This window comes from Nycticebus coucang, chromosome 5, assembly GCF_027406575.1.
Source record: "Nycticebus coucang isolate mNycCou1 chromosome 5, mNycCou1.pri, whole genome shotgun sequence".
NCBI lineage: Eukaryota > Metazoa > Chordata > Mammalia > Primates > Lorisidae > Nycticebus > Nycticebus coucang.
Genome location: NC_069784.1, coordinates 106953536 through 106978949, shown reverse-complemented (window position 1 = coordinate 106978949; position 25414 = coordinate 106953536). Strand labels below are relative to the sequence as shown.

The 25414-nt window shown below is 40.5% G+C and overlaps 1 protein-coding gene and 1 non-coding gene across 8 annotated transcripts in view; one reads left to right on the top strand and one right to left on the bottom strand.

Annotated features, from left to right (window-relative positions):
- L3MBTL3 (L3MBTL histone methyl-lysine binding protein 3) overlaps positions 1-25414 on the bottom strand; it is a 132962-nt gene that overhangs the window by 23589 nt on the left and 83959 nt on the right. For 5 of the 7 annotated variants that reach the window (XM_053592346.1, XM_053592349.1, XM_053592351.1 and 2 more), the window contains 2 exons: positions 20539-20688; positions 7437-7546 (listed from right to left, as the gene is read on the bottom strand). In XM_053592346.1, the coding sequence (XP_053448321.1) occupies positions 7437-7546; positions 20539-20688 (260 nt within the window). The remainder of the gene's footprint in view (positions 1-7436; positions 7547-20538; positions 20689-25414) is intronic. The other 2 variants (XM_053592350.1, XM_053592352.1) reach the window with 1 other exon arrangement.
- On the top strand, positions 18652-18755 carry LOC128586962 (U6 spliceosomal RNA). Its single transcript, XR_008380414.1, has one exon. It is a non-coding gene; the product is annotated as a U6 spliceosomal RNA (small nuclear RNA).

Genomic DNA, 25414 nt, shown 5'->3' with positions numbered 1-25414 from the left:
CACCTTTAGTGCCTTATGGTCTGAAAAGATACAAGGTAAAATTTCAATTCTTTTGATTCTGTTGATATTTGTTTTGTGTCCCAGGATATGATCAATTTTGGATAATGTTCCATGGGGTGATGAGAAGAATGTATATTCTTTATCTTTGGAGTGGAGTGTTCTATATGCATCTATCAAGCACAGTTGTTCTAGGGTCTCATTTAAATCTCTTATATCCTTGTTTAATTTCTGTTTAGAGGATCTGTCCAGCTCTGTAAGAGGAGTGTTAAGGTCCCCTGTTATTATGGTATGATCAGATATCATATTGCTCAGACTGAGTAAGGTGTTTCAAGAATCTGGGAGCATTTAAATTGGGTGCATAAATATTTAGAATTGAAATGTCTTCTTGTTGTATTTTTCCCTTGACCAATATAAAGTGACCATCTTTGTCTTTTTTGACTTTAGTTGTTTTAAATCCACATGTATCTGAAAATAAGATTGCAACTCCTCTTTTCTTCTGAATTCCATTTGCCTGAAAAATTGTCTTCCAACCCTTGACTCGGAGCTTGAATTTGTCTTTTGGAGCCAGGTGTGTTTCTTGCAGACAGCAAATGGATGGCTTGTGTTTTTTAATCCAGTCAACCAATCTATGTCTCTTCAGTGGGGAATTCAAGCCATTAACATTTATTGAGATAATTGATAAGTGTGGTAGTATTCTATTCGTCTTATTTTGTGAGAGTCCATTGCTTAGTTTTATCTTTTGCATCAGTGTGGAGGTGAGGTTCTGTCCTTTAATTTCTGAGTTCTTACTTTGCTGCTGATCCATTGTGGTGGTCAGTGTGCAGAACAGGTTGAAGTATTTCCTGTAGAGCTTGTCTTGTTGTGGCAAATTTCCTCAATGTTTGTATATCCGTAAATGATTTGATTTCTCTGTCAATTTTGAAGCTTAGCTTAGCAGGGTACAGAATTCTGGGCTGGAAATTGTTCTTTTTAAGTAGATTAAAGGTAGATGACCATTGTCTTCTTGCTTGGAAAGTTTCATTAGAGAAGTCTGTGGTCACTCTGATGGATTTGCCACTGTAGGTCAACTGGTGCTTACTCCTGGCAGCTTGCAGAATCTTTTCTTTTGTCTTGACTTTGGACAGGTTCATCACAATGTGTCTTGGAGAAGCTCGGTTAGAGTTCAGGCGACCTGGGGTCCGATATCCCTCTGAAAGCAGTGTGTCAGAATCTTTGGTGATATTTGGGAAATTTTCTTTTCTAATATTCTCTAGTATGGCTTCCATTCCTCTGGGGCATTCTTCTTCCCCTTCTGGAATTCCTATAACTCGTATGTTGGAACGCTTCATAAAGTCCCATAATTCTGACAGTGAATGTTCTGCTCTCCCCCTCTTCTTTTCTACCTCTTTTACTATCTGAGCTATCTCAAAAACTTTGTCTTCTACCTCTGAAATTCTTTCTTCTGCATGGTCTAACCTGTTGCTGATACTTTCCTTTGCATCTTTAAGTTCCCTAATTGACTGTTTCAGTTCCTTCAGCTCTGCTATATCCTTTTTATATTCTTCATATCGTTCCATCTCTTATTTGATTCTGTTTTTGGATTTCCTTTTGGTTATTTTCCACTTTATTAGCAGTTTCCTTCATTGTTTCCATCATTTCTTTCATTGTTTTCAACATGTGCATTCTAAATTCCCTTTCTATCATTCCTAACATTTCTTTATAGGTGGAATCCTCTGCAGTAGCTACTTCATGGTCCCTTGGCGGGGTTGTTCTGGACTGGTTCTTCATGTTGCCTGGAGTTTTCTGCTGATTCTTCCTCATGAGTGATTTCTTTTATCTGTTTCCTTGCCCTAATTTTCCTTTCACTTCCTCTTGCTCTTGGACTCGTGCCTGTGGACTAAGGGTTACAGGACCAGAAGGGTGAGAAGGTTGAAGAGCAAAAAAGGGATGAAAGAAAGGAGGACCGTGTGATAAGAAAAAAAAGAAAAATAGAGAAAGGAGAGGGGGTGGGTAAAAGGAATATTGACAAAAAGAAGAGAGGCACAGAAAGAGGGAGACAGAGCAATATAGGTGTACAGTAGGATACTTTGATACAACCTTAAAAAAAAAACCACCTTCTGGGGGTGCCGAGTTGGGTGGTTCCCTTGAGGTCAGCAGCTCTTTGTTAACCTGATCAGACACAGTACCCCACCTCCACCAAGTAGAGAGGAAAGACAAAAATGCTATAAATCAAACCAAAACAAGCAAACAGAAAACTTTACGGGATAAAATTGGGTAGAAAACCAAATAATAGCGGTAGAAACACTAACAAAAATGAAGTTCCAATTATTGAAATAGGCAGCAATGGGAAATTATAATTAAATTAGAAAAATTGAGAAAGAATAAGGATCTGTATGGAAAAGGTTGAACTTAAAAAACAAAACAACAATCAACAACATCAAAATAAAGAAGAAAAACAACCAACCCCCCCCCCCAAAAAAAAACCACAACCATAAACAAAGAAGTATGTATATGTTAATGAATATTGTCTGGGCAACACGTCGTCTTCTGGGGTGTGAGATGTTAATCAGAGTTCTGATAGGACTGGAGGCTGCTAGTTTCTCAAACCTCAGCAGGTAGACACCCTAAATCTCTCTTCAGCCCACTTAAAAGGCACTTTGAACTTGTTCACTTGCTGAGCAGAAGCTTTCCCAGGGAAGTGCTTGTCGCTGGAATCACTGCTGAAGTGGCTATCCACTTACCCTGAGTGCCAAAACTGGTCTCCCTCTGCCCCCGAGGGTTAGGGCTGCACGGCGGCTCAGACCCGGCCCTTAGGCTTCTTGGTCGCTGGGTTACCAGCTCCCACCCAATTCTAGCTCTGCGACCCTGAGGGCAGAGCTTGCCTGGGCAGATCGCTCACAATGGCTGCCTGTGACCCAGAGCCAAACACTATTAGCTCTGTCTGGCTCAGCGGCTCAGACTGGGGCCCCAGACAAAGGCCAAAGTTCTCCGCACTCCCGCTCAGGCTCTCCCCAAGGCAGTTCAGCTGAGTGCCAAGTCCAAAGACACCAAAACAGTTCACAGGTAAGGCCTTTCTGGTTTGCAGTCTCGCTGCTACTGAACTTAACAGTTGCGGGCGGGTTTAGACGGATTGAACACACGTGACCACTTGCCGGTTTTCCACTGTTTTAGTCCTCCTCTTGGGGTCCAGAAGTCTCTCGCTGACTCCCTATATCCTCTCAGGGGTGATGATAGGCAGATCCCACCAGCCAGAGATGCCTGGAGTCCTATCTCCCCAGACTCACGGTGCCCAGATGCAAGGAAGCTGTTACTCGGCTGCCATCTTGCTCTGCCTCTCTCACCAGCTTCACTTTTTAAAACCAAAAGACTGGACTGAATTGAGCTGGCCTAATCCCACATAGGTGAAATGATACTTTGGTTTCTTTTCTGTTTCGTTTGATTTTTCTTAAAGAAAAACCAAAGACCAGATACCTGGGTGGACAGAAGGGATACAGTGGTAGGCCAGCATGATCGCTCTGTGGAACAAGGTCGTTCATTCTCCTACCTGTGGAAGGCCACTGCTCAGAGCTGCTCTCCGTCCCCAGCAGCTTCCTTACCCAATATCCCCACCCCAGCCGACATTTGAGGATTGGTCATTTCAAAGATAGAAAGGCCTGCTTCCCTTGCCTTGATCTGGATAATTCTGAAGGGCCCTCAGAGCAACTCCTGAGATGAGCTAAGCCTCTGTTGTGACAATGTCACAGCTCAACTTCTACTCAATCCTTATCTCTCATTTTCACATTGGCATTGTTCTCAAGAATTCTCACCAGCAAACCTGCATACAACACTCTCAGCGTCTGTTTCTTTCTTTCTTTTTTTTTTTTAAAAGAGTCTCACTTTGCTGCCCTCGGGTAGAGTGCTATGGCATCATAAGCTCATAGCAATCTCAAACTTGTGGGCTCACATGATTCTCTTGCCTCAGCCTCCCAAGTAGCTGGGACTATAGGCGCCTGCCACAATACCTGGCTAATTTAGAGACAGGCTCTCACTCTTGCTCAGGCTAGTCTCAAACCTATGAGGTTAGGCAATCCACCCACCTTGGCCTCCCAGAGTGCTAGAATAACAGGCGTGAGCCACCACGCCCAGCCTCAGCGTTTGTTTCTAGAGAGCCCAATCGAAGACACTATGTCATCATGTGCGAGGCAGGAGGACACCCACTGACTAGGATCTGAGATGTTCGTAATGTCACCTAGGAACAAAAGTCCACAGATACCATAAGATCTGGTTTGGGACTGAAGGTCCCCAGGGTTCAGGTGAAGATAACTAGTTAACTACTGAACGGTGAGCTGAGAAGATGAAATCCAAATCTCTTCCAAACAAAATGATTGTAGAAAAAAAATTTCAAAAAGATAAAAGATCTTAAATAAAAGCCTAGAATTGTATTATTTCATTACCAAATAGATAAAAGAAATTTTATGAAACAGTCTTAGTCAAAATTTTTCAGAAACGTGAAAAAGAAGAGAAGTTCAGCTCACTTTAGGAGACTAATACTGGATAAGAGAGTAAAGAGGAAAATTATAGGCCAATCTCACAAACATATGTATGAAAATTCTCCAAAGAACTTATTTTATGAGGTTCTCTTTCACTAATAAAAAGTAAAACAGTTAAGTAAGTATGCATATTAAACTATAGGTTATACAGGTAAAAAAATAAAAATAAATGACCTTGGAAACATCAAAATTAAAAATTACATAAAAACCTAACAGTGCTTCTTTGGAAATAATAATAAAAATTCAGGCAATTCAAATCAAGAGAAATAGGGAAAATATGTACACAAAATTAGAAAGAACATAAAATTACCAAAAAAAAATGAAAGAGAGAGTACCATGCATAGATATGTTAACAAATCTGAACTTCTCTAAATCATGGAAAATTTTCAGGTAAAGAATTATCAAAACTTGCTCAGCAAATATGATTAAAAGTTACAGCGATTACTAAGAAACTAAAAATGTTAATCCAATTATTACTCCCCGTGAACTTTAATAAAATCTTAAGGCTCTCCCTCCAGCAGATGACGGAATGGGCCTCTTCTTAGGCAAAGCGATACCCTCAAACTGAGTTGTTGCCATGAGAAGGGAGTCAGATCTGCCTCATTGTGCCTCCCCCTTTAGATATGTCTTGTAACTCATTAACAGGCCTAAGGCTGTGCAAGACATACCTACAAGTCCTCCATATATATAACCGATCACTTGAGTCAAAGTATGCTTGGTGGGTTATCTATAACAGACTTCTTTATTTTTATTTAAAGGATTCCAAGCCTTTAGACAAAGCTTCAATTCTTTAACCTATTACAAATCAAAAAGTCTTTAAACCTACCTACTACCCATAAGCCCTACCCCCTTTTGAGCTGTCTCACTTTTTCAGGTAAAACCCGCGGTATGCCTTCCATGTATTATTTATGACTTCAAGTCCAATAACTTTCTTCTTAAATTGTAACCCAATCACAGTTAGTCCACTTGCTCAAGGCTTCTTGGTCATGGCGCCAAGTTCAAATTCAGTTCATAATATGCCTCTTCAAATTACTCTACAGAGTTGAGCTTCTTTCCGTGGCTATCCCTCACAAACCCATCAGAACTTTCAATGATAAGATAACTCCATACAATAGATACTTATTCCACAATGCTGCTTCGATAAGCAGGTCTAAAACTAATTTAATGACCTCTTTATGTTTTTAATAATCCTCCCCCCTCCTGTTTTGGATTCTCAAGCCAGTGGGGCTTGATGACCTTTCTAGGTTGCTTCCCCCAAATAATGGAATTTCTAGCTGAGAAAAGAGTGAAGATTCTGAAGGCCCCTCGGAGACTTCCTGAGGCCCCTCACTGACAGGTCCCAGTGCATGTAGCCCCTCCTTAAAAGTGTAGCCCCTTTACACTCTATTGGTCACAGAGAAGGATTAGAGCCAGTTTCTCTCATTCTTCCAAAAAGACATCTTTTAGTATTTTAAAAATTCCTTTTCTCCTTGGCAATTTTCGTTGTCTCAGTAAGTGGGTCTCTGTGCAGTGAGTAACCAGACCTAGGCCAAAACCTCCTCGCTGTTTGAAAAACACTACTAATAGTAAAAATCCCAGCCACTGGTGCATTTAACCTTCCCGATAATCCAGACATAGGGGTACTATTACTACATCAGTTTTACACACACAAGAGGAAAGTGAGGGGCAAACAGGTTAATTTGCCCAGAGCCAACCACACAGCTAGAAAGTGGTGGAGCAGAGACTTGAATGGGAGCAGTGTTCCTAACCTCTCTGATAAACCACCAGTTACAAAGAAAGGCTGAAGTCTCTTAACAATTCAACATAGGCTGATTAACAAAACATTTATACGTTTCTTTCTTCCTTTTTAAATGATCAGAAACATCTTAAATAATCAGATATTTGCATAGCACTTTCTGGGTGCCAGGCACTGATCTAGCAAGTTACACAATGTTGATGCATGTAATCTTTATTGCAATCTTGTTCCTCCGTGACTAATAGAGTGTAAAGGGGCTACACTTTTAAGGAGGGACTACATGCACTGGGGCCTGTCAGTGAGGGGTGATAAGTCTTGGCCTTATCTAGCTATATGAACAATGATAGTATAGCTATCATTGTTCCCTGGAACAGATAAACAGAGGCACTAAGAGGTTCTCAATGACATGTCTGAGATCACGCCGCCAGCAGATGGCAGAGCAGGACGCAAACCCTGGCTGTCCGCAGTTTGTACACCTTGCTACATTAAACACCACAAAACATGGTGAAGAAAGCACTGATTCTAACTTTTTAGTTAATTATAAATTACTGCTTTACAGAAAATCAGATACGGAAATTAATGCACAACTTATGGAATAGGTCACTGCAGGCCAGTTGTTAGGTGACATTCTCAAACAAAACTAGGCACACAAAAAGCAAACTCCCCAGAGTCAATCATTAAAATCATAATCAGATGGATGTTTTCTTATAAAAAATAATTATATAGTTAAATGTTCAATTTATACCGTAACTGTCATTATGACTTCATTGCTTAATTAAACCACGGCAATATCATTTTTATAAAGACATAAGGCAAATTACTTTCTCCAATGCAACTTAAAACATTTGTTCAAGTAATTTTCTTTGAATTTTGTGGACTATCTTCTATTTGGATATCAATACACATTGTGAATTGAGTTTTAAACATCAAGAAGCAAGTGACACCAATGATACTAAAGAGAATGCGTGACCAAGTCCGACGAGGATGTCTTACTAAACTTTACGTACAACATGTAATGGTATGTGAGACTGTTAACACAGGCCACAAATGAATAACATGCTATATTCATCCTGAACAGTAAGAATTTACTGCCTGCAAAAAAGAATAAGCCAACCAAATGAAGCTCATCTCTCCTATAAATGTGACTGCCGTATTCAGTGAAGTGTTGGGTTGTAGAATATGAGGAGTGACACCTGTCGGCAGTCTGAGCACATCAGGGCTACCTCTGGCTTCTTGCGACGTCCTCATTTCACTTTCTGTTCTCTCTTCAAAGTCGTCTTTGACATCATCAGCATGCTGGTCCCTGAGAAAATACATGTTTCAATAGTTTATAAGAAAAATATTTTTAAACAATGGTTTAGAACTGCACCTCATTCAACTTTGTTTTCTTAATTTGAAAATGTTACGAACAAAATGTTAGAAAGGACATGTAGTTCTACTATAAAGCAGTTAAGCTAATAACATCTATAAATGCCCACTTTCCTCATTAGCAATTTTCATGTACCGTTCTGAAAGAAAATTTTAAAGCAAGGAATAATAATAAGAGGAAGTATTCTGGGCTGGGCACAGTGGCTCACGCCTGTAATCCTAGCACACTGGGAGGCCAAGGTGGGAGGACCGCTGGAGCTTAGGAGTTCCAGACCAGCCTGAGCAAGAGCAAGATCCTGCCTCTACTAAAAATATGAAAAATTAGCTGGGTGCAGTGGGTGCCTATAGTCCCAGCTACTAGGGAGGTTGAGGCAGAAAGATCACTTGAGTTCAGGAGTTTGAGGTTGTTGTAAGCTAGGCTGATGCCATGACATTCTAGCCTGTGGCAACAGAATAATCTATGTCAAAGAAAAAAACAAAGAACTATTCTGGCAAATGCAGCTTCTGAATAATTCAAGTACAATTTGGGACATACATCATGATAAATTTTACTTGCACTGTTTGATAAAACTTCTATTTAAAGAAAAGGAAATGTTTTGAAAGTCATTTTATTAAACCACTATGTAATATTCAGTATTGGGACTTGGGGCTAAAGGCTAAGACTGGCCCAGGGGAATCAACTGTATTCTATTATAGGAAGCTTTCCCTGGCTTAATCAGGTCATATCCACAGCCTGAACTGATTCTACCTCCTTTGGACCAGGAATGACCTAATGCTAAACTCAACATCACAGAGATGTTTTAGAACGGAGTGGACACATTACAATATTAATCGACAGTGTTACCTTTTAAGTCAGGAACAGAAATGGCTTTTATTTAAAAAAAAAAAAAAAAAAAGGAACCAGTTACAGGCGCTTCTACTTTTCTTAAAGTGAAATTTCAGGGATTTAAAAATTTTAAATACAATGTATTCCCTTCTCAGGGTTCAAAATTAACTACATTTTGCATATCTTACCAAATATGCTTTCTGGCCTAAACACTTAAGTGCTTAACACTCTACATTGATGATGCTCTGCTGTTTTGTATGTGTTTTCCTTCTACAAATATATTTGAGTCTCCTAAAAACCCAGATGGTACTTCTCCTGTTAAGTTTTAATAAAAGGGCAAATACATTTGAAACAAAATATTCCACCAAAATAAAAAAGGAGCTCTACAGATTTAATTACAAAGTCGCCAGTTTATTCTCCATTTGAAATTATAGTAACAGAACACTTCCATAGTAAGCATACAATAAATAAATAAATAAATAATTTTTTAGAAAAATCATTTCCAAGGGCAAAAGGGATATTTCATCTGAACCTGAGCTCACTGGTTCAGTTCATGTACTAAAAACAACTTGTCACACTGCTGCAAAATACTTGCTTGAGAATGGGAAGAATCACTCTCGTTATGCAATAAAAAATATTTTTCCAAGAGAAAGCAACTAAGTGGCTATAGGGCAGTGGTTCTCAACCTGTGTGTGGGTCATGAACCCTTTGTAACGATGAAAATACATCCTGCATATCAGCTATTTACATTACGATTCATAACAGTAGCAAAATTACAGTTATGAAGTAGCAACGAAAATAATTTTATGGTTGGGGCCACCACAACATGAGGCTCTGTATTGAAGGGTTGTGGCATTAGGAGGCATTAGGAAGGTTGAAAACCACTGATATAGGGGCTCTTACTCCATAGAAAGCAGGAGGATGGAACTATAGTAAAAACAAATATAATTATTTGTTTAACCGATATTGGAGAAAGGACATTAGTTGAAGTGTTGGTAGAAAATATTGTCCTTTCTATAAAAAGAGTGCTAAAGTTAACTTGGTCATTAAGTTAAAATTAGTTTACTAATTTTAAAATTAACTTCTATGAACTCCCAAATTTGTTTTATGTTAAAGTGGAAATAATATTATTGAGCCTACAAATTCTATCCCAGTAAGTACTGTGACCAATGAATAAAGTTGTTTGTCAATGGCTATTTTAATTATGTATTAGAAATAACAATTCACTGCAGTCATGTAATTTAAAATTGGCATTTCCCAAAGAAAATACATCCCCAACTAGATATTGTGGCTTTCCCAGAAACTATAATAGTGACTTGATTTTAAAAAGAGGAAGAGACAAAGTAAGACCAAGAGATAAAATTAAGTCATAACATTTTCTGTGTATTTGTTTTCATGATAGAAATTCTCCACTGATAATCAATAGTTACCCTTTTGTAGTTTCAATAAAGCATACTAACCTTTTACAGTAAACATTGTTAAAATGAAGGCATATAAGACTTGTACATGAGAACAGTTCCTTTGTACTCTTATTTTCAAATACAATGCCAATTACTTATTTCCCAAAATTTAAGAAAAAGACCACTTTCTAAGAGAGAACAGAGAAAGAAAATGGAAAGAAAATCTATGACCCAAAAGCTTTCTTCATGCCCGTATCTGCCATAATCCATCCCAAAAGAGAAGCAAAGGGGAGCTACGCACTCTCACATACTTATGTTGCTTCATTATAGAAGCATGTTAAGTTTTAACTTCCCCAATTTTAACTCATGAAAATTTCATTTCCTTAAAGGGGACCCATGCAAACCTGGAAATACATAACCTTGGACATTTATCCAAACTTGGAATTTGTGTGTGTTTACCAAACACAATTCAAATGAAGAACTCTACAAGAAATGTTTATTGAATGTTTATTTTCAGATTAATGTATTGATTCTGTAAATTCCTTAAAATCAAAAGTGACTAAGCCCCTTGAATGTTGTTTGCTTTAGCTAGAAAGTGGGAAGGTGGAAGAAGGGGTCAATCTGTGCAGTCTGTTAGAACAGGCATTATGAAATAGATGGGTGAGGAGAGCCGCTGGAGTGAGCAGGGTCCTCACAGAACACACCAGACATGTGGAAGGAGTTAGTATTGATAACAAGCTGTGGTATATGTACACCATGGAATACTATTCAGCCATTAAAAAAAAATGGAGACTTTACACCCTTTGTATTAACTTGGACATTATTCTTAGTAAAGCATCATAAGAATGGAGAAGCACGAATCCTATGTACTCAATTTTGATATGAGGACAATTAATGACAATTAAGGTTACAGTGGGGGTGGGGGGAGAGAGCAGAGAGAGAAAGAAGGAGGGAGGGGTGGGGAAAGGAAGAGCAGAGAGAGGGAAGGGGGAGGGGGGTGGGACCTTGGTGTGTGCCACACCTTTTGGGGGCAAGACACTATTGCGAGAGAGATTTTGCCTAACAAATGCAATCAGTGTAATCTGGTTTATTGTACCCTCAATAAATCCCCATCAATAAAAAAAAAAAAAAGTCAGAATTTTATAACATTCCCTGGAGGAAAGTTCTATTATTATATCCACTGAGACATACAGACGAGAAGCCCAAATTCACAGGTAAAAAGTACAGCACCACGTCTTCCTGACACCAAAATCCATGCACAAATTTAATTACTCTTGGGTTTTTATACTTATATTTCTCCAAAATAAAGTATCCTTGTTATATGAAGTTAAAGGGAACAACAGAAGAACTTGATTTCATATTCTTATTTTTCTCATATTTTGTTTAAAATAATTTTTTTTTCTCATCTGGACAAACATTATTTCCTTCTCCTATAAAGTTAGAAATTTCTGCTGTTTTTTTTTTTTTTTTTTGGCCAGGGCTGGGTTTGAACCCATCACCTCCAGCATATGAGACTGGTGCCCTACCCCTTTGAGCCACAGGCACTGCACAAAAGTTAGAAATTTCATTACACTAATTTGGTTGAATAGGTATCATGATGACCTTCTTTCTTCATGCAAAAAATAAAATTCTTGGTCTAGAATTTCAACTTCCTAACTTCCAAAGAAAAAAGTTATTCTTGCTACACAGTCTTCCAATTACAGACAATATATGATTATATGAGGATGCTAAAACTGGGATAATACTACAACACAATATGAAATATAGTATAAGATACATCTCTCGCCAGATTTTTAAGAATGACTAGAGCTATTTTTATGCTCTATTTTATACAATATTACTCAACATAAAAACTACTGGGCCTGACCAACATTTTTCATCATCACCAACTTCACTCTGGAAAGGGGTACAAGCTGTTGAAGCACAAGTGTGTGAATGCTGACATGGAGAAAGCAGCCCAGCAACAGTAATTACACGCACGGTCTTTGGAAGAGCACAGACTTGGTTCAAACTTCAGCTCTGCGGCTTGGACCAGTTTTACACCTGCAGCAAGTACTTACTTAACTTCCCTAATTCACAGTTGTGTCATCAGTAAAAAAGGATTATCAATCCTTTATGTCATGTGGCATGTCAAGGAATAAAATAACATGTAGAAAGGACTTAACACAGGTTTCCCAAGGTGGCCCGCGTGCTGAAGGCAGCAGGTGTGAGCGTCCCAGTTAAGGAAAATGTCATGGTGGGGGGGTGGGGGGGGAGACAAGATGGCTGACTGAAGCCAGCTTTCCACAGAGGCTCCTGTCCGGAAGGAGTGTTAAAGGACAGAAATTTAGCAAGTAACCTGGAGGATTAGAGCTGCACCAAGAGAGAAGTTTGAAGAATGCACATCAACCCTGCTGAGGCGAGCTGGGACCCCAAGGATACAAACAAAAGTTCTGAGCTCCCATCACTCGCCTCCACTCTCACTCTGAGGTCTGGAAACCTGTCCCCCAGGAGTCCAGAGATGTTGGTGTGGATGTGGAGAAAAGGGAACACTTCTACACTGCTGGTGGGAATGCAAATTAATACATTTCTTTTGGAAAGATGTTTGGAGAACACTTAGAGATCTAAAAATAGATCTGCCATTCAATCCTATAATTCCTCTACTAGGTATATACCCAGAAGACCAAAAATCATATTATAAGAAAGATATTTGTACCAGGATGTTTACTGCAGCCCAATTCATAACTGCTAAGTCATGGAAAAAGCCCAAGTGCCCATTGATCCACAAATGGATTAATAAATTGTGGTATATGTACACCATGGAATATTATGCAGCCTTAAAGAAAGATGGAGACTTTACCTCTTTCATGTTTACATGGATGAAGCTGGAACATATTCTTCTTAGTAAAGTATCACAAGAATGGAATGAAAAGTATCCAATGTACTCAGCCTACTATGAAACTAATTTACAGCTTTCATATGAAAGGTATAACCCAATTATAACCTAAGAATATGGGGAAAGGGAGGGGAGGGGAGGGAGAAGGATGGGCGGAGGGAGGGTGATTGGTGAGATCACGCCTACAGTGCATCTTACAAGGGTACATGTGAAACTTACTAAATGTAGAATATAAATGTCTTAACACAATAACAAAAAAATGCCATGAAGGCTATGTTAACCAGTGTGATGAAAATATGTCAAATGGTATATAAAACCAGTGTATGGTGTCCCATGATTGCATTAATGTACACAGCTATGATTTAATAAAAAAAACATTAATTTGTAGACAAAAAAAAAAAAAAGAAAGAACTTAACACAGAGGCGGGCATTTAAGAAGCATGATGCAAGGTAGATATTCCTACTGATGAATTACTTACATTTTATGGTAAAATTATCTACTGATATTTTGGAAGTAACCTGCTTTCTCCAACTATTAAAATAGCTTTTATTGATTTATTTACTTTTTATTTACCTTCCCAAGGATGGAAATAAAACAACTGTTAAAGTAATGGTCTGAGCACAGACTGTGGTTGGACTGCCTGGGACAGCCCAGGTCTGCTTCTCACTAGCGGTGGGGGCTGTAACCAAGAGCAGTTCTACACATGTAGAATAAGGATGTGGAAATAGCACCTACGTGACACAGGGATTAAACATGCTACTGTAGGGAAAAGCACCTAAGATACAGCAATTTCTCCTGGGATACCAGAATTTCCAAGAACTGATTTATTTGAACATTTCTTTAGCCTGCCCAGAAATATAATAGTAGTGAAATCTTACTCATGAACACTCAGCTTTGAATTAAGACGGGGGAATCCACTTGAATGGAAAAAAACGTACTCTTTATGAGTCAGCATCCTCTTTCTCTGTAATTACGTGTCACAGTTTCAACGTCTTACAATCTTATTCTAATTATGCTTTGTGGTAAATATTAGGGAATCAAACATTTGAAGGGTAAATGTGTGGCTACAGGATGCCAGTTGACGCATGCAGCTGTGTTTTCTTCAAGTTTACTTATTTTTCCTATAAAAACAATCCTTAAGTAATTATGTTTCAACCAGTCTGTTAGAAACAATATTGAAAAAAAATATAAAACAGTGAGTTATTCTGCCTGAGTTCAGGGATTTATTGATTTCGGCTGCCTCCTAAGTCCAGCAGGAAAGGAGGGAGTGGAGTGTGCAGTGTTGGTGGAAATGCGCACGCAGGTCAGGAGCGCAGATGAAGTCACTGCCCACCAGCGGCATCACAGCCATGACCGCAACTCCAGTGCAAAAGTGCACTCATCAGTTTGGCTGGGCTTAAAATAACTCTACTCCTCTCCTCCCAAAATTGCTGATTCTCATCCCATACAAGCCTTATAGGAACTGACAAAGACATGTACTCCCCAGTAACGAGAGAGGACATGCAATACGAGGAAAAGCCATAAAAAAGGCAGGTTTTTCTGTTTTGAACATCAAAAGGGCAGTCTCTTAGTTTTGGGTTTTGTTTTTTTTAAATTTCTGGACTGCCACTCACAGGCAAAAGATCACTGAATGAGAATCTCAGAGGTTACACTTGACAGGAACTTCAACAGAAAGCTCAATCCACCCCGCAAAGTGCTGCCTACAAATGAACAGGTTCAGGGCAAGGAGGTGCCACCTTCAAAGGGATTCAGAAGATGGCAAATAAAGCCTGTGGAAATAAACTTTCACGTCTAATGTTTAACATTTGAATAGAAAGTTTTTAAAATCAAATTCCTTTTGAGGTGATATAATAGCAACAGTTTTACTGGTGTCTTCATAAACATGGCCCAGAAGTGGTAAACATGGTTTACCATTTATCTAAGGAATAAAAACCATTTTGCTTAATAAGCCTACTAAATTATAATTTAGCATAAGGCACACATGCTAGGGAAAGAATATAATGAAAGGAATATAAAGATTAAACATCGTTGGTATTATCCAGATACCAAGGAAAAATCCTTCAGAAAAACTTATTCAACAATTAATCAATACGTTTATGAAATGGAAAGTCCTAACCCATAAGGTGAAGTTTGGGAACCAAAGACGGTGTCTCAGAAGAGCGAGACTGCGTTACTTCTTTGTTGTTGCTGTAGAAAGAGAACAGATGTCACTGCTCTTCTACTCTATAAAAGCATCTCCTGAGTCAAGAATTGACGATATTCAAGGAAAATAAGATCTTATTAGGATATTGTTCCAACAACTTCACAGGCATGTAACAATAACACAGTCATCTTTTCCTTACACCTCGAATGGTTGCCTTGGTGTCACAGCGGTTGGCATTAGAACTGTCAGTGTTTTAACTAAAATCCAGCTTCTCTTGGGTGCACCCAAACAACAATACAGATTTGACTCAGATTCTCAAGAGCTGGAATATTTAAAAACTTCCACAGTTCCTGGTTCATATCTGGCAGCCCACCAACAAAAAGGGAGTTTACAGTAGCCAGAGAAGGCCTGATCACCAGTTTTCTCTTCTCCAATATTTAACAGTAAGCTGATCCTGAAAACCCTACAGGGCAAAAGCAAGTTCCCAAAGATTACTAATCAACTTTTATAATATTTTAGAATTTCTGGCTCTAAATTTTACTCTGCTTGATGTGATAGTTTTGCAAAGTACACAGATGTAAATATGCTCATAGTTTCCTATTTGTTTTCTCATCTGTTTAATAAGGTACAGACTTGGCTTTTGGGGGTGACTGATAAAATTGTGTTCGTTCTAAAAACATAAATGAATTGATAGCTGAAGTTCCTGCCACTGCTGTGTGCAGTCCTCATGGTGGAAACACTGGCCCTACAACTCGGGAAGCCATTTGAACGGCCTGTTAACGAACTGAACACACTGAATTTTGTCACTGGATCAGTTTAGCAGAGGGCATTTGTCTTGCAAGGTAATACAAGTATTTGGCAAGTATTTTAAAGATGTTTTATTGTGATTCTGTGGTTATGGCTAAGTAGGCTTAAACAACATGGGAGCTTAAAACATTAAGTGATTTTTACAGAGATAGGACCTCATTCCTAACACGATAAGCAGCTGCAAGATAGATTTCATGAGAATAAGGCTATGCGGGATGGATGCCCAATGTTTCCCAACTGATAATCCACTGTGAATTACTACTTCAGAGAAAGGTGTTTACATTCAACAGTGATGCCAAGAGCCTGGTTTACAGACCACTTGCATCTGTCACTTTCGTTAAAAATGAAGATTCCTGCGATGCATCTTCCATTTCTTAAATCAGTGTCTCAAAAGGCACATTTTAAATAAGCAACTCAGATGATTCTGATGCAAATGAAGTTTGCGACTCACAGTTTTAGTAAGATATATAGAGCAATACAAGTGTTCTTTTATTTGGCAGAAGACATGCAGAGACTTAAGTTGGCAGTCCCCTGGAAAAGCTACTCCACTCAATGGCAGAGCCCTGCTGTCCGTCCTGCCAGCCCCACTGCCCAGCAAGGAGACCATATTCTTCCTGAGGGTCCCAAGACAACACCGGCACTCCACGGGCCTCTAAGGAGTGAATGGGTAACTGGGATGGGACTGTGTATCCGCATTTCTGTCTAGTTAGGCACTGTGAATTCAACCTACCTATTTGACAAGTCGCTGTAGGAAAACAGATCCAAGCATTCAGCACATCTGCAAGCAGGGTAGAGCCTCCCTGCCAGGATGCTCGAATCCCAGGGGAACAGTGCCCCAGGAACAGTAAGCCCTGCAGCCCTCCATGGCCCCATCTGGTGACTGGAAGGGGCCACATCCATTTCCTTGATTTGGGACATAAATGTTGTCATGTCTTTGGTATCATTTTCTATATATGCCACCAGGGAGCTAAACAGTTTGGGAAATACCACCCTAATTAATAAAAGAGTGAGGTGTGCGTTTGGGAAATTTATCTCATTTCATAATCATTCCTCAGATATCTGGTGTGGAGATCTCAGAAAGCTGAAGATGTAGGAGTGAACAAAAAGCATATGGCCACTGCCTCTTAGGTTATATAAGACATGTCTCCTTTGAAGACTGATGGACGAGTCAAGGTCACCACTGCATGCAAGGTAGCATGTGAGCGGCTGCAGGAACTCTGAGCACAGGGTAAGAGGTGGCCTCTGTCTTCAGGGAGTGCATCATCAAACAAAGCACAGACTTTGAAGAAGCATTTATAAAAAATGCGTCAAAGGCAGCAGGCTGCATGATGTAAAAGCATGGAATGAAGGACTCAGTCAACAGTCTGGAGCAAGCAGTAAGGCTTCCTTGAGGAAGGGAAAGTTAATCTGAAGCCTGAAGATGCGAGATTAGCAGGGTGAGCATGGAGATGGAGGTTCTAGACAGAAGGAAAAGAGTGTCTGAGGATCAAGGTAGCTGAAGCATTAGGTTGAAAAACAGCCTGCAGAGACAAAGCTGGAGAGGTAGGCAGGTGCCACATGACACAGGACTTTGCAGGGCACATCAAGAATTAGTAATGGGATGTCACTGAAACTTTTGAGCAGGGGAATATACTCTCAAATAGAACCTTAACATACGGACCCCAGTGCTCTAGCCTGGAAGATTCAGATTGAGGCAGGCCCTCAAATCTGAAGTTTAAAGTAGTCCCGGGGAATCCAATGTGAAGCCAAGCTGGGGGATGACTGCTGTGGAACATTAGCAACTAACTGTCCAGCAGGTGGAGGGTATACATTGCCCACACTGTCAAGTTACTCTAGCCCTATCCCATCAGCTCCTGGTCAAAAGCAACACCAGCACGTCACATTCTGGGAAGTAGCTGGCATCTGGAATGGGGAGCAGGAAATGGGATGGGCTGCAGCCCCTCCGTTCCTCTTGGGCACATCTGGAGGCCTGGGGTCCACAGACCTACCTGCACTGCTTTCCTGCTCCAGCTGCTGTTGGCCGTGCACAGCAGGACAGTGGCTAGAAATGAACTTGTTCCTCCTTACTGTGTGCGACAGAGGACTGGCTGGTGTTTACAGGGCTCAGCTCCTGCATCCCTACAGGTGGGCTGACTCCAAGAGGTGTGCTTTACACGGGCTCCTAGGGTTTCCCCAGCAGGTCTGCATTCCTGCCTGCTGTCCTTGGTGGTAATCAGCATGACAACTAAGCTCTTCCTGGCTGCCTTCTCTGCCACTTCCTGAGTCAACTGCTAACACATGTGTGTTTTCTTGACCTTCCAAGTAAGCCACTTGCAATTAAAAAATGAAATCCTTGTCTTAGAGCTTGTTCCCAGGGGTGCAAATTGTGTGACAAAATGCATTAAAAAATAAAAAGTAAAGCTTGGCAACCAAATTTTAGTAAATTATTAAGAATAATGCAAAGAAAATTTGTTAAAACCTGAGTGGGAAATTATATCCAAGTGAGCAATTATTACAGAAAAGACAGCCTATATAATTCAATAATACAAGAATTATCTTGTCTGAGCAATCCATTCCAAGTTTAAGACTATCACGGAAATGGTCCACCCATTCATTTACTCCCAAGGGAAAAAAGAAATGCTATGAAACAAACAAGTAAATCCTCTTTCAACATCGTTACTACAAAGTAACATTTATTGAGGGCTTATTACTTATTAGTCCCTATTCTAAAAGCTTTACATTTTTCATTTATATAATCCTCACAATCTATGAGATTCAAAGCAAGGGGCTATTGAGTTGCTCATCTGAGATCACACACAAGGCAAGTAAGGAAGCCAAGATTTAAATGCAAGTAGAGCCCTATGCTCCTGACCAGCAGGCTCTCCTCCTCCATGGAGCAGAAAGCACCAGGGTGTGGTGCTGCGGTGCTGGGCCTGCACTGCTTATTCATTTGCTCCTTGGGTCTGCACCAAACAACTAATAGTAAGGGCTACGTTAAGAAACTAGATGGCTGTGCTTGCTTTGTGTTTACTAAAATTGGAACGAGACAGAGAAGATTAGCACGGCCCTGTGCAAGGAATGACAAGCAAATGTGTGAAGCATTCCATATTTTGGCTGGGTGTGGTGGCTCACACCTGTGATCTTAGCACTTTGGGGGGCCAAGGTGGGTAGACTGCTAGAGCTCAGGAATTCAAGACTAGCCTGAATAAGAGTGAGACCCTGTCTCTAAAAATAGCTGGGCATTGTGGAGGGCACCTGTAGCTTCAGGAACTTGAGAGGCTGAGGCAAGAGGATCACTTGAGCCCAAGAGTTTGAAGTTACTGTGAGCTATGACATCACAGCACTCTACTGAAAATCAGTCTCAAAAAAAAAGAAAAAAAGAAAAAGAAAGAAGGAAAGGGAAGGAAGGGAAGTGGGGGGGAGAGAAAGAGAGAAAGAAAGCAAGAAAGCCACGCTTGGAGAATGACACGGCATAAAGCAAAGTGTTAAGGTGAGTTGGGGAGAAGTTTATTTGCAGCAACTTTCTACAGCCGAAGTTTCTGTGTCTCTCATTGGTTAGTGTATCATAAACTATAACTAGGAAGGTACTAAACACAAAAAGATTTGCATCATTGACAGCATTTACTCAGGAAAATAACATTAGAGAGAAATACCTAGAATAAACGAGAACCATCTGTGTATAATACCTAGTACAGGGCCAGGCGTGGGGGCTCACACCTGTAATCCTAGCACTCAGGGAGACCGAGTAGGGTGGACCGCCTGAGCTCTAGAGTTCCAGACAAGCCTGAGCAAGAACAAGACCCTGTCTCTACTAAAAGGAGAAAAATTAGCTGGGTGTTGTGGTGGGCACCTGTAGTCCCAGCTACTCAGGAGGCAGGAGGACCACTTGAGCCCATGAGCCCATGACATGGCTGCACTTGCACCCAGGCGACAGAGTGAGACTCTGTCTCAAAAAAAAAAAAAAAAAAAAATTTTAAAAAAAGAATTAAAAAATCTCCCTTGTTGTAGTAATTGAAGAAGCTGTGGTTCCTCCTTACCCCATCCAAAAGATAATGATTATGAGGATAATAATAATTGACTTTACATATCATTTATTGGACAACATTGGTGTGAATTTAGAATATTTGTTAATTCGAATATCTACTGGTTTACACAGAGCAATGGAAGTTATAAATATAAAGGATAAGGTTGCCTTAAGTTTCAAAATACTCCATAAAAGAAACACCAAAACCTAACCATTTAGAAGCATCTTTCTCCTAATCTAATTTTGTATCCTGTTAATATAAGGGCATGGGCCACTTATTTAAAAATATATCAAACAAATTTGGTTCTTTACTTAATAATCCACTGTGGCTAAACACTGCAGCTCTATAAGTGAAATCAAAACTAAATGACTACACTTATAAAGCAATTTAACAATTAAGTGAAATACTGTATATTCAAGAATGTGACAGAAAATGAGAATTACAAAATAAATAATGTGTGTTTTTCACAAGGAATCTGCCACCTTCTAATAAAGGTTGACTGTATAGTAGTATTGGTCAATTCATACAGAAATATGAACTGGCAGGCAGTAAAATGGCTCAAATTTCCAAATCCCTTGTTCAAATAAAAGAAGAACAAGTTAGGAATGTAGGGGTAGGAAAAAGAAAAGGAGAATGAAAGAAAAAAAGAAAATTAAGAGAAAATCCTGCCCGATTTGGACATGCTTTTATAAACTCTAATTTATCTTTAAAGTCAAAATACTGATCACTACCATCATTTCACATTACAATTAGGTACATTTTCAACCATCTCTAAGAAAACACTGCCGCAGAACATAAAATATCTAAGACAGAAACCTCTTTCAATCATAGTCCTTATAAACAATGTTAATATTATTATTGCTTTAATTACCTGATTTCTGGTGATGAAGAGCTTTCATTCGTGTCTGTCCTTTTAGTTTTTGGAAATGACGGACTAGCTGGAGGCATCTCACCACTTAAGCGGTCGGGGAAAATACGGTCTTTATTCAAATTGATTTCTGAATAGGGACAGTTGGCAGCACTAATAGATCAAAAGAAAAAGAAAAAAGAATATTTCCATTAGACCATACTTAAACTTCTTCAAATTAAAATGATAGGCTATAGAATATAAAAGTCCAAAATTCAACCACTGATTATGTTATACATATATTTATATGTGTACATATGCATGATTAAGCATACAGTAAGAAACATTTTATCTTTCAAACGTAATTTAAGTAATATGTTGCAAGAAAAAATGTCTTTCCGCTGCAACCTTTAGAACTGAACTATAGTCATTGAAGGGCGCTCTCTGTACTTATCTCTAGAAATAGTCAACCCCCAAAACGCTTCAAAGACAGTACTGAATGAAGGGTTGGCGGCAGGAGTGGGAGAGGGAGAGAGACTGATCAGTTGAGTGGACCTGCTCCTAAGGGAGTCCTCCGGGTCCAGGGCAGTCATTAAACCATTTACTTTCCTTTACATAACAGTTACTATCCTGCAAAGGAAGAGGTTTCCCCATGCAGCATTCTTGTCTCCAGGTTCAGATCTATACTTGCTGTCCTAGAAAATATATATTATTGATCTGTAGCTAATCCTGTCCCCAACATAAAAAAGGGCCAGAGGCCCACGTGGATCATGACCCATCCAGGCGTACTGGCTGGTCTCATCTGGTGATCATTCATTCCTGTTACGCTAGCAGAGGAATTCGAGGTCACATTAGCTAGCAAGCTTCTGTGCCTGGGCCTCAGCATTCCAGTCTCCAGAACAAATGGGCACCCACTGTATCTCAGATCCCACTGCACATCACCTTTCTGTTTTTAGAAAGCATTCCTATATCTGGAAATAGTTTGGACCAAAGGTAAATTGCATCCATGTCCTACATGTTCCTTTCTTCAGTTTATGTAATAATGAGATTGTTGACAATCAACTTGGGAAAATTGCTTTGAAACAGTGCATATCTACACCTCACCAACAGAACTCTGATAAAATCTCCTGGGAACAGAAGGGAAAAGTTTGAAAATGCTTTCAGGTAATTCTGATAATGACCTATAAAACTTATCACAGATATCTCACAGGCAAAAATGCAACCTTTCTTTTAACTACATGCTACTCTGTACTGGTATCTTTGCAAAATGAGAAAGTAAATAATACCTGATCAAGTGTTGAACAAATTTACATTATATTATCAACAAAAACAATAGTACAATTTATGGAACACTCACCACATACCAAGTACTGAGCTAAGTGCTTTACCATGGCAATATTTTAGTTAATCTTCCCAACATCCACAAATGGAGGTTTAAAAAGGTTAAGTAACTTTAGTCTTTAATTATTTCATTCAGATGTTGAACAAGTATTTATTATCTATTAATGTGTTAAGACAAAAAGATCTGTAGTCTCATGGAGCTGATGTTCCAGGAAGTGACGGGCAATACACAATTATATAGATAAATAAATTAGTTAACTTCTTGTGTGAAAAGTGCCATGAAAAAAATAAATTATAATGAAGGGGAGAAGGGATGAGGATGCTATGACAGGGTGGAGAGGAAAGGCCTCCCTGGAGAAGGCACATCTGAACAGAGCCATTAAAGGCAAGAAGACAACGCCGGTCACATTGAGGGGAAGAGCACCCCGCACACATGGGAAACGTGGCATGCCAGAGAAAGGCGGCCCGGCTGGGGAGCAACAGTGGGAAGGTACCACGTAGGGTCCAAGAACCCACAGTCAGGAGATTATTTTTCAAATGTAGGTTGGATTTGAAGCCACCGGAGAATCTTCAAAGAAGGGAATAATAAAGCTTGATTAACAATTTTAAAGAATCACTCAGGGTGCTTTATGAAGAGATTTCAAGGGCAGAGAAGATTTCAATAGGGCAGATTTGGAGAAAGAACAGTTATTTATGAGTAAAGCTATCACAGTGACGTGATCTCTGTGGTTGGAGGAGAGGAAAGTGGTTAGCTGTGGTCTCTTCAGTGATCCCAACAGTACCCGTGGGGGAGGGAGCTGGTGATGGACACCAAGGAAGGGCTTACGAGTGGCTGTCAGGCTTCTGGCTTGAAGAATTGGCTAGTTAACAGAGAGGCTTTTATTGTTGTTTTCTGAGATGAGAATGACGAAGGAGAAGTAGATTTGGGGGCAATATCATAAACTGTAGATGTTTATTAGACATCCAGGCAGAGATGTTGCTTGTCTAGGAACATCTGAGATGTTGCTTGTTTAGGCGCAGCTGAGCACAGAGCTATATTCTCATGCTGGGCATACTGTATTACTTCACTGCATTCCATCAGGAATAAAGCGAGGGGCATTCCCTCTCCAACTAGGAAGTCTCTGGTGAATACCAACCAGCATTGTAAACGGTCAGGGGATCCTCCATGGGATCCTTGTACTGATCAGAGCTCACAGATACAGGAGACCGAACCCAATTCTGTCCAACTGGAGCAGAAAAGAATTTATGAAAAGGCACCTGACAGAGCAATAGGAAGGCCAGCCCAGCAGGCCTGGGCAGGAATCAGGGTACAATGAGTTCACTCCCGCAGACACGCCACCCAGGATGAAGCTGCTGAGGGCCTTGGCTTTGCTGCGCTCTCAGTCTGACTGGCCTTTACATCATCTGAATGGGCGCTTTGGGATCTAAGCTGCCCAATGCCTGCTACCCACGGCTCCTAGGAGGGAGATGGAGCCCTCTTGATGCTGACCTTGACCTCAAGCAAAATACAAACATCCACTAGACAAGTCTACTCGGACATAGGCTCACCTCCCAGTAAAAATGCTTAAAACCAAGTCTATCATCTTCTATGAACCCCCCCAGCCAAAGATAAAAATGGTAACTAAGTCTTCCTGCTGCTCCTGTTTCTGGGTCTGGCAGGAGATGTTAACTAACTCGCCTCAGCTCTTCCTCATCCTTGACTCTGCTCTATTCTTTGCTCATATTGCGTATTTTATCACAAATTTATCCGCTTGAATTGTGTGGCACCAGCAAAAAAACAAACAAACAAACAAAAAAACCCTCAAAAATCCCCAAAGGCCACTTTTTGGTTTCTTTTGACGAACAGCATCCTGCTATTCCTAGAACATGACACTTGTCATTATCTTTCACTCATGGTTGAACAACGTGGCTTTACAACTGCTGGGTAACGTACGTACATTTAAATCGGAATTGACTGGCTCAGAAGAAGGCGAGCGCTTCTGCCACCAACCTCACCCACATCTAGCACTGGGAAGACCTGAAGGACCCTCTGAAAGCCCTGGTCCCCAACTAGGCACCCTGCTTACAGTTACAGCATAGACAGTCCATATTTAAGCTCTCCCAGGGCTGTATCTGCACTGTTTGTTGAATAGATAAAGGAAGAACATCTATCCAGAGCACCATATGCAAACTTGGATAGCTCAGAAAGGGCAAGAGTGCTGGCCACAATGACACTGTAGGGGAAAACTGATTGCCAGGCCCTGAGACAAAACTTCAAACTCTTAAAGTAGGGAAAAGTAATCACAGCCCTCAGAGCAGCAGCTTACCAATGAGTGAAAAACGATGATTTCCCAGGGGAAAGCCACAATGATCAGCTGTGAGCTTCAAGCCAAACCCCCCACCCCCTTCTTCTGAACCCTGAGAAAAGCCAAAAGGGCTGACACATCTCTCAGTCTCACACCTCCTATGGGGCAGAGAGGAAAGCCAGTTGGGTCCAGAAGCGGGAGGTGATGAGCAAAAGGATGCCACAAGATGCAGAAGGTGTTCAAGTGACAGGACATGCGCAGAGGGACGGGTGGGGCTCCAGGTGGACGTGGGGACCTGGGTCTGCACCTGCTCTGCTGCTGTACCCTGCACTCGAGAATGGGCATGCACACTTCTGAGATCCTTTTCTCACATGTAAAATGAAGATGAAAACAACAAAAATGACCCCGGGTTGAGTGCACTACCCAGGCTACCTGCTACACTTAGGCTATCTCGTTTAATGCTCACAACCTTGAGGAGAGTCCCTACTGTCACGCACAGGCCACCGATGTGGAAGCTGGAGCCTGAACAGGGAACTTGCTCAGCATTGCTCGGTTAGTTCCTGGCGGAATTAGACTAGCGAGGCTGGCTGTTTCCTAACTGCTACACTATATGGGTAAACAGAAGCCTGCACTACTGAATAACTTCCTTATTCCTAGTCCATGACAATGAAATCCATCTGAGAGCACCATCTTCCAGCGAGAGGCTGGCCCGCCCTCTGTGCTGCACAGCTAACAGGTACTGCAGGCTTGCTACGTGCTGGGCACTGCTCCAAGCACGTTACCAGCCCAAGGTCTCAGAGGTTGGTAAGACAATTCTGACCTGATGACCCTATAGGCAAGCCAGCCTACAGGCACAGCCATGGATTTCACTATCTCATCCACTCCCATCAACTACCCCTTGGGATAAGAATCCCAGTGAAATTCACAGGTAGTTATGTTTTCAAGGAGTTAGAATCACACAGACTGTGTCTGTCACCTGATGTGACGTGCATCATGTTAGACATACTGTGCGTTCTGTTCAGTATACCTTCTGTTCTTTCCAAACCCAAAGTTGTTAACTTCTAAAACTGCACATGGACTTTGAAAACTCACCAGTGCTGATTAAACAACTATGAAAAGAGTGAGTCTTCATTAGGTTTACACATTCTAGTTTCTCATGAAGTAAGTTTCAAAGTGAAGAAAGTTCAGTAAGGTATGGCCCATCACATGACATGCGTCTCTTCCGTCACAGGTACGCACAGCGCAGTGGACACACAAGTCCTTACCATTACGCA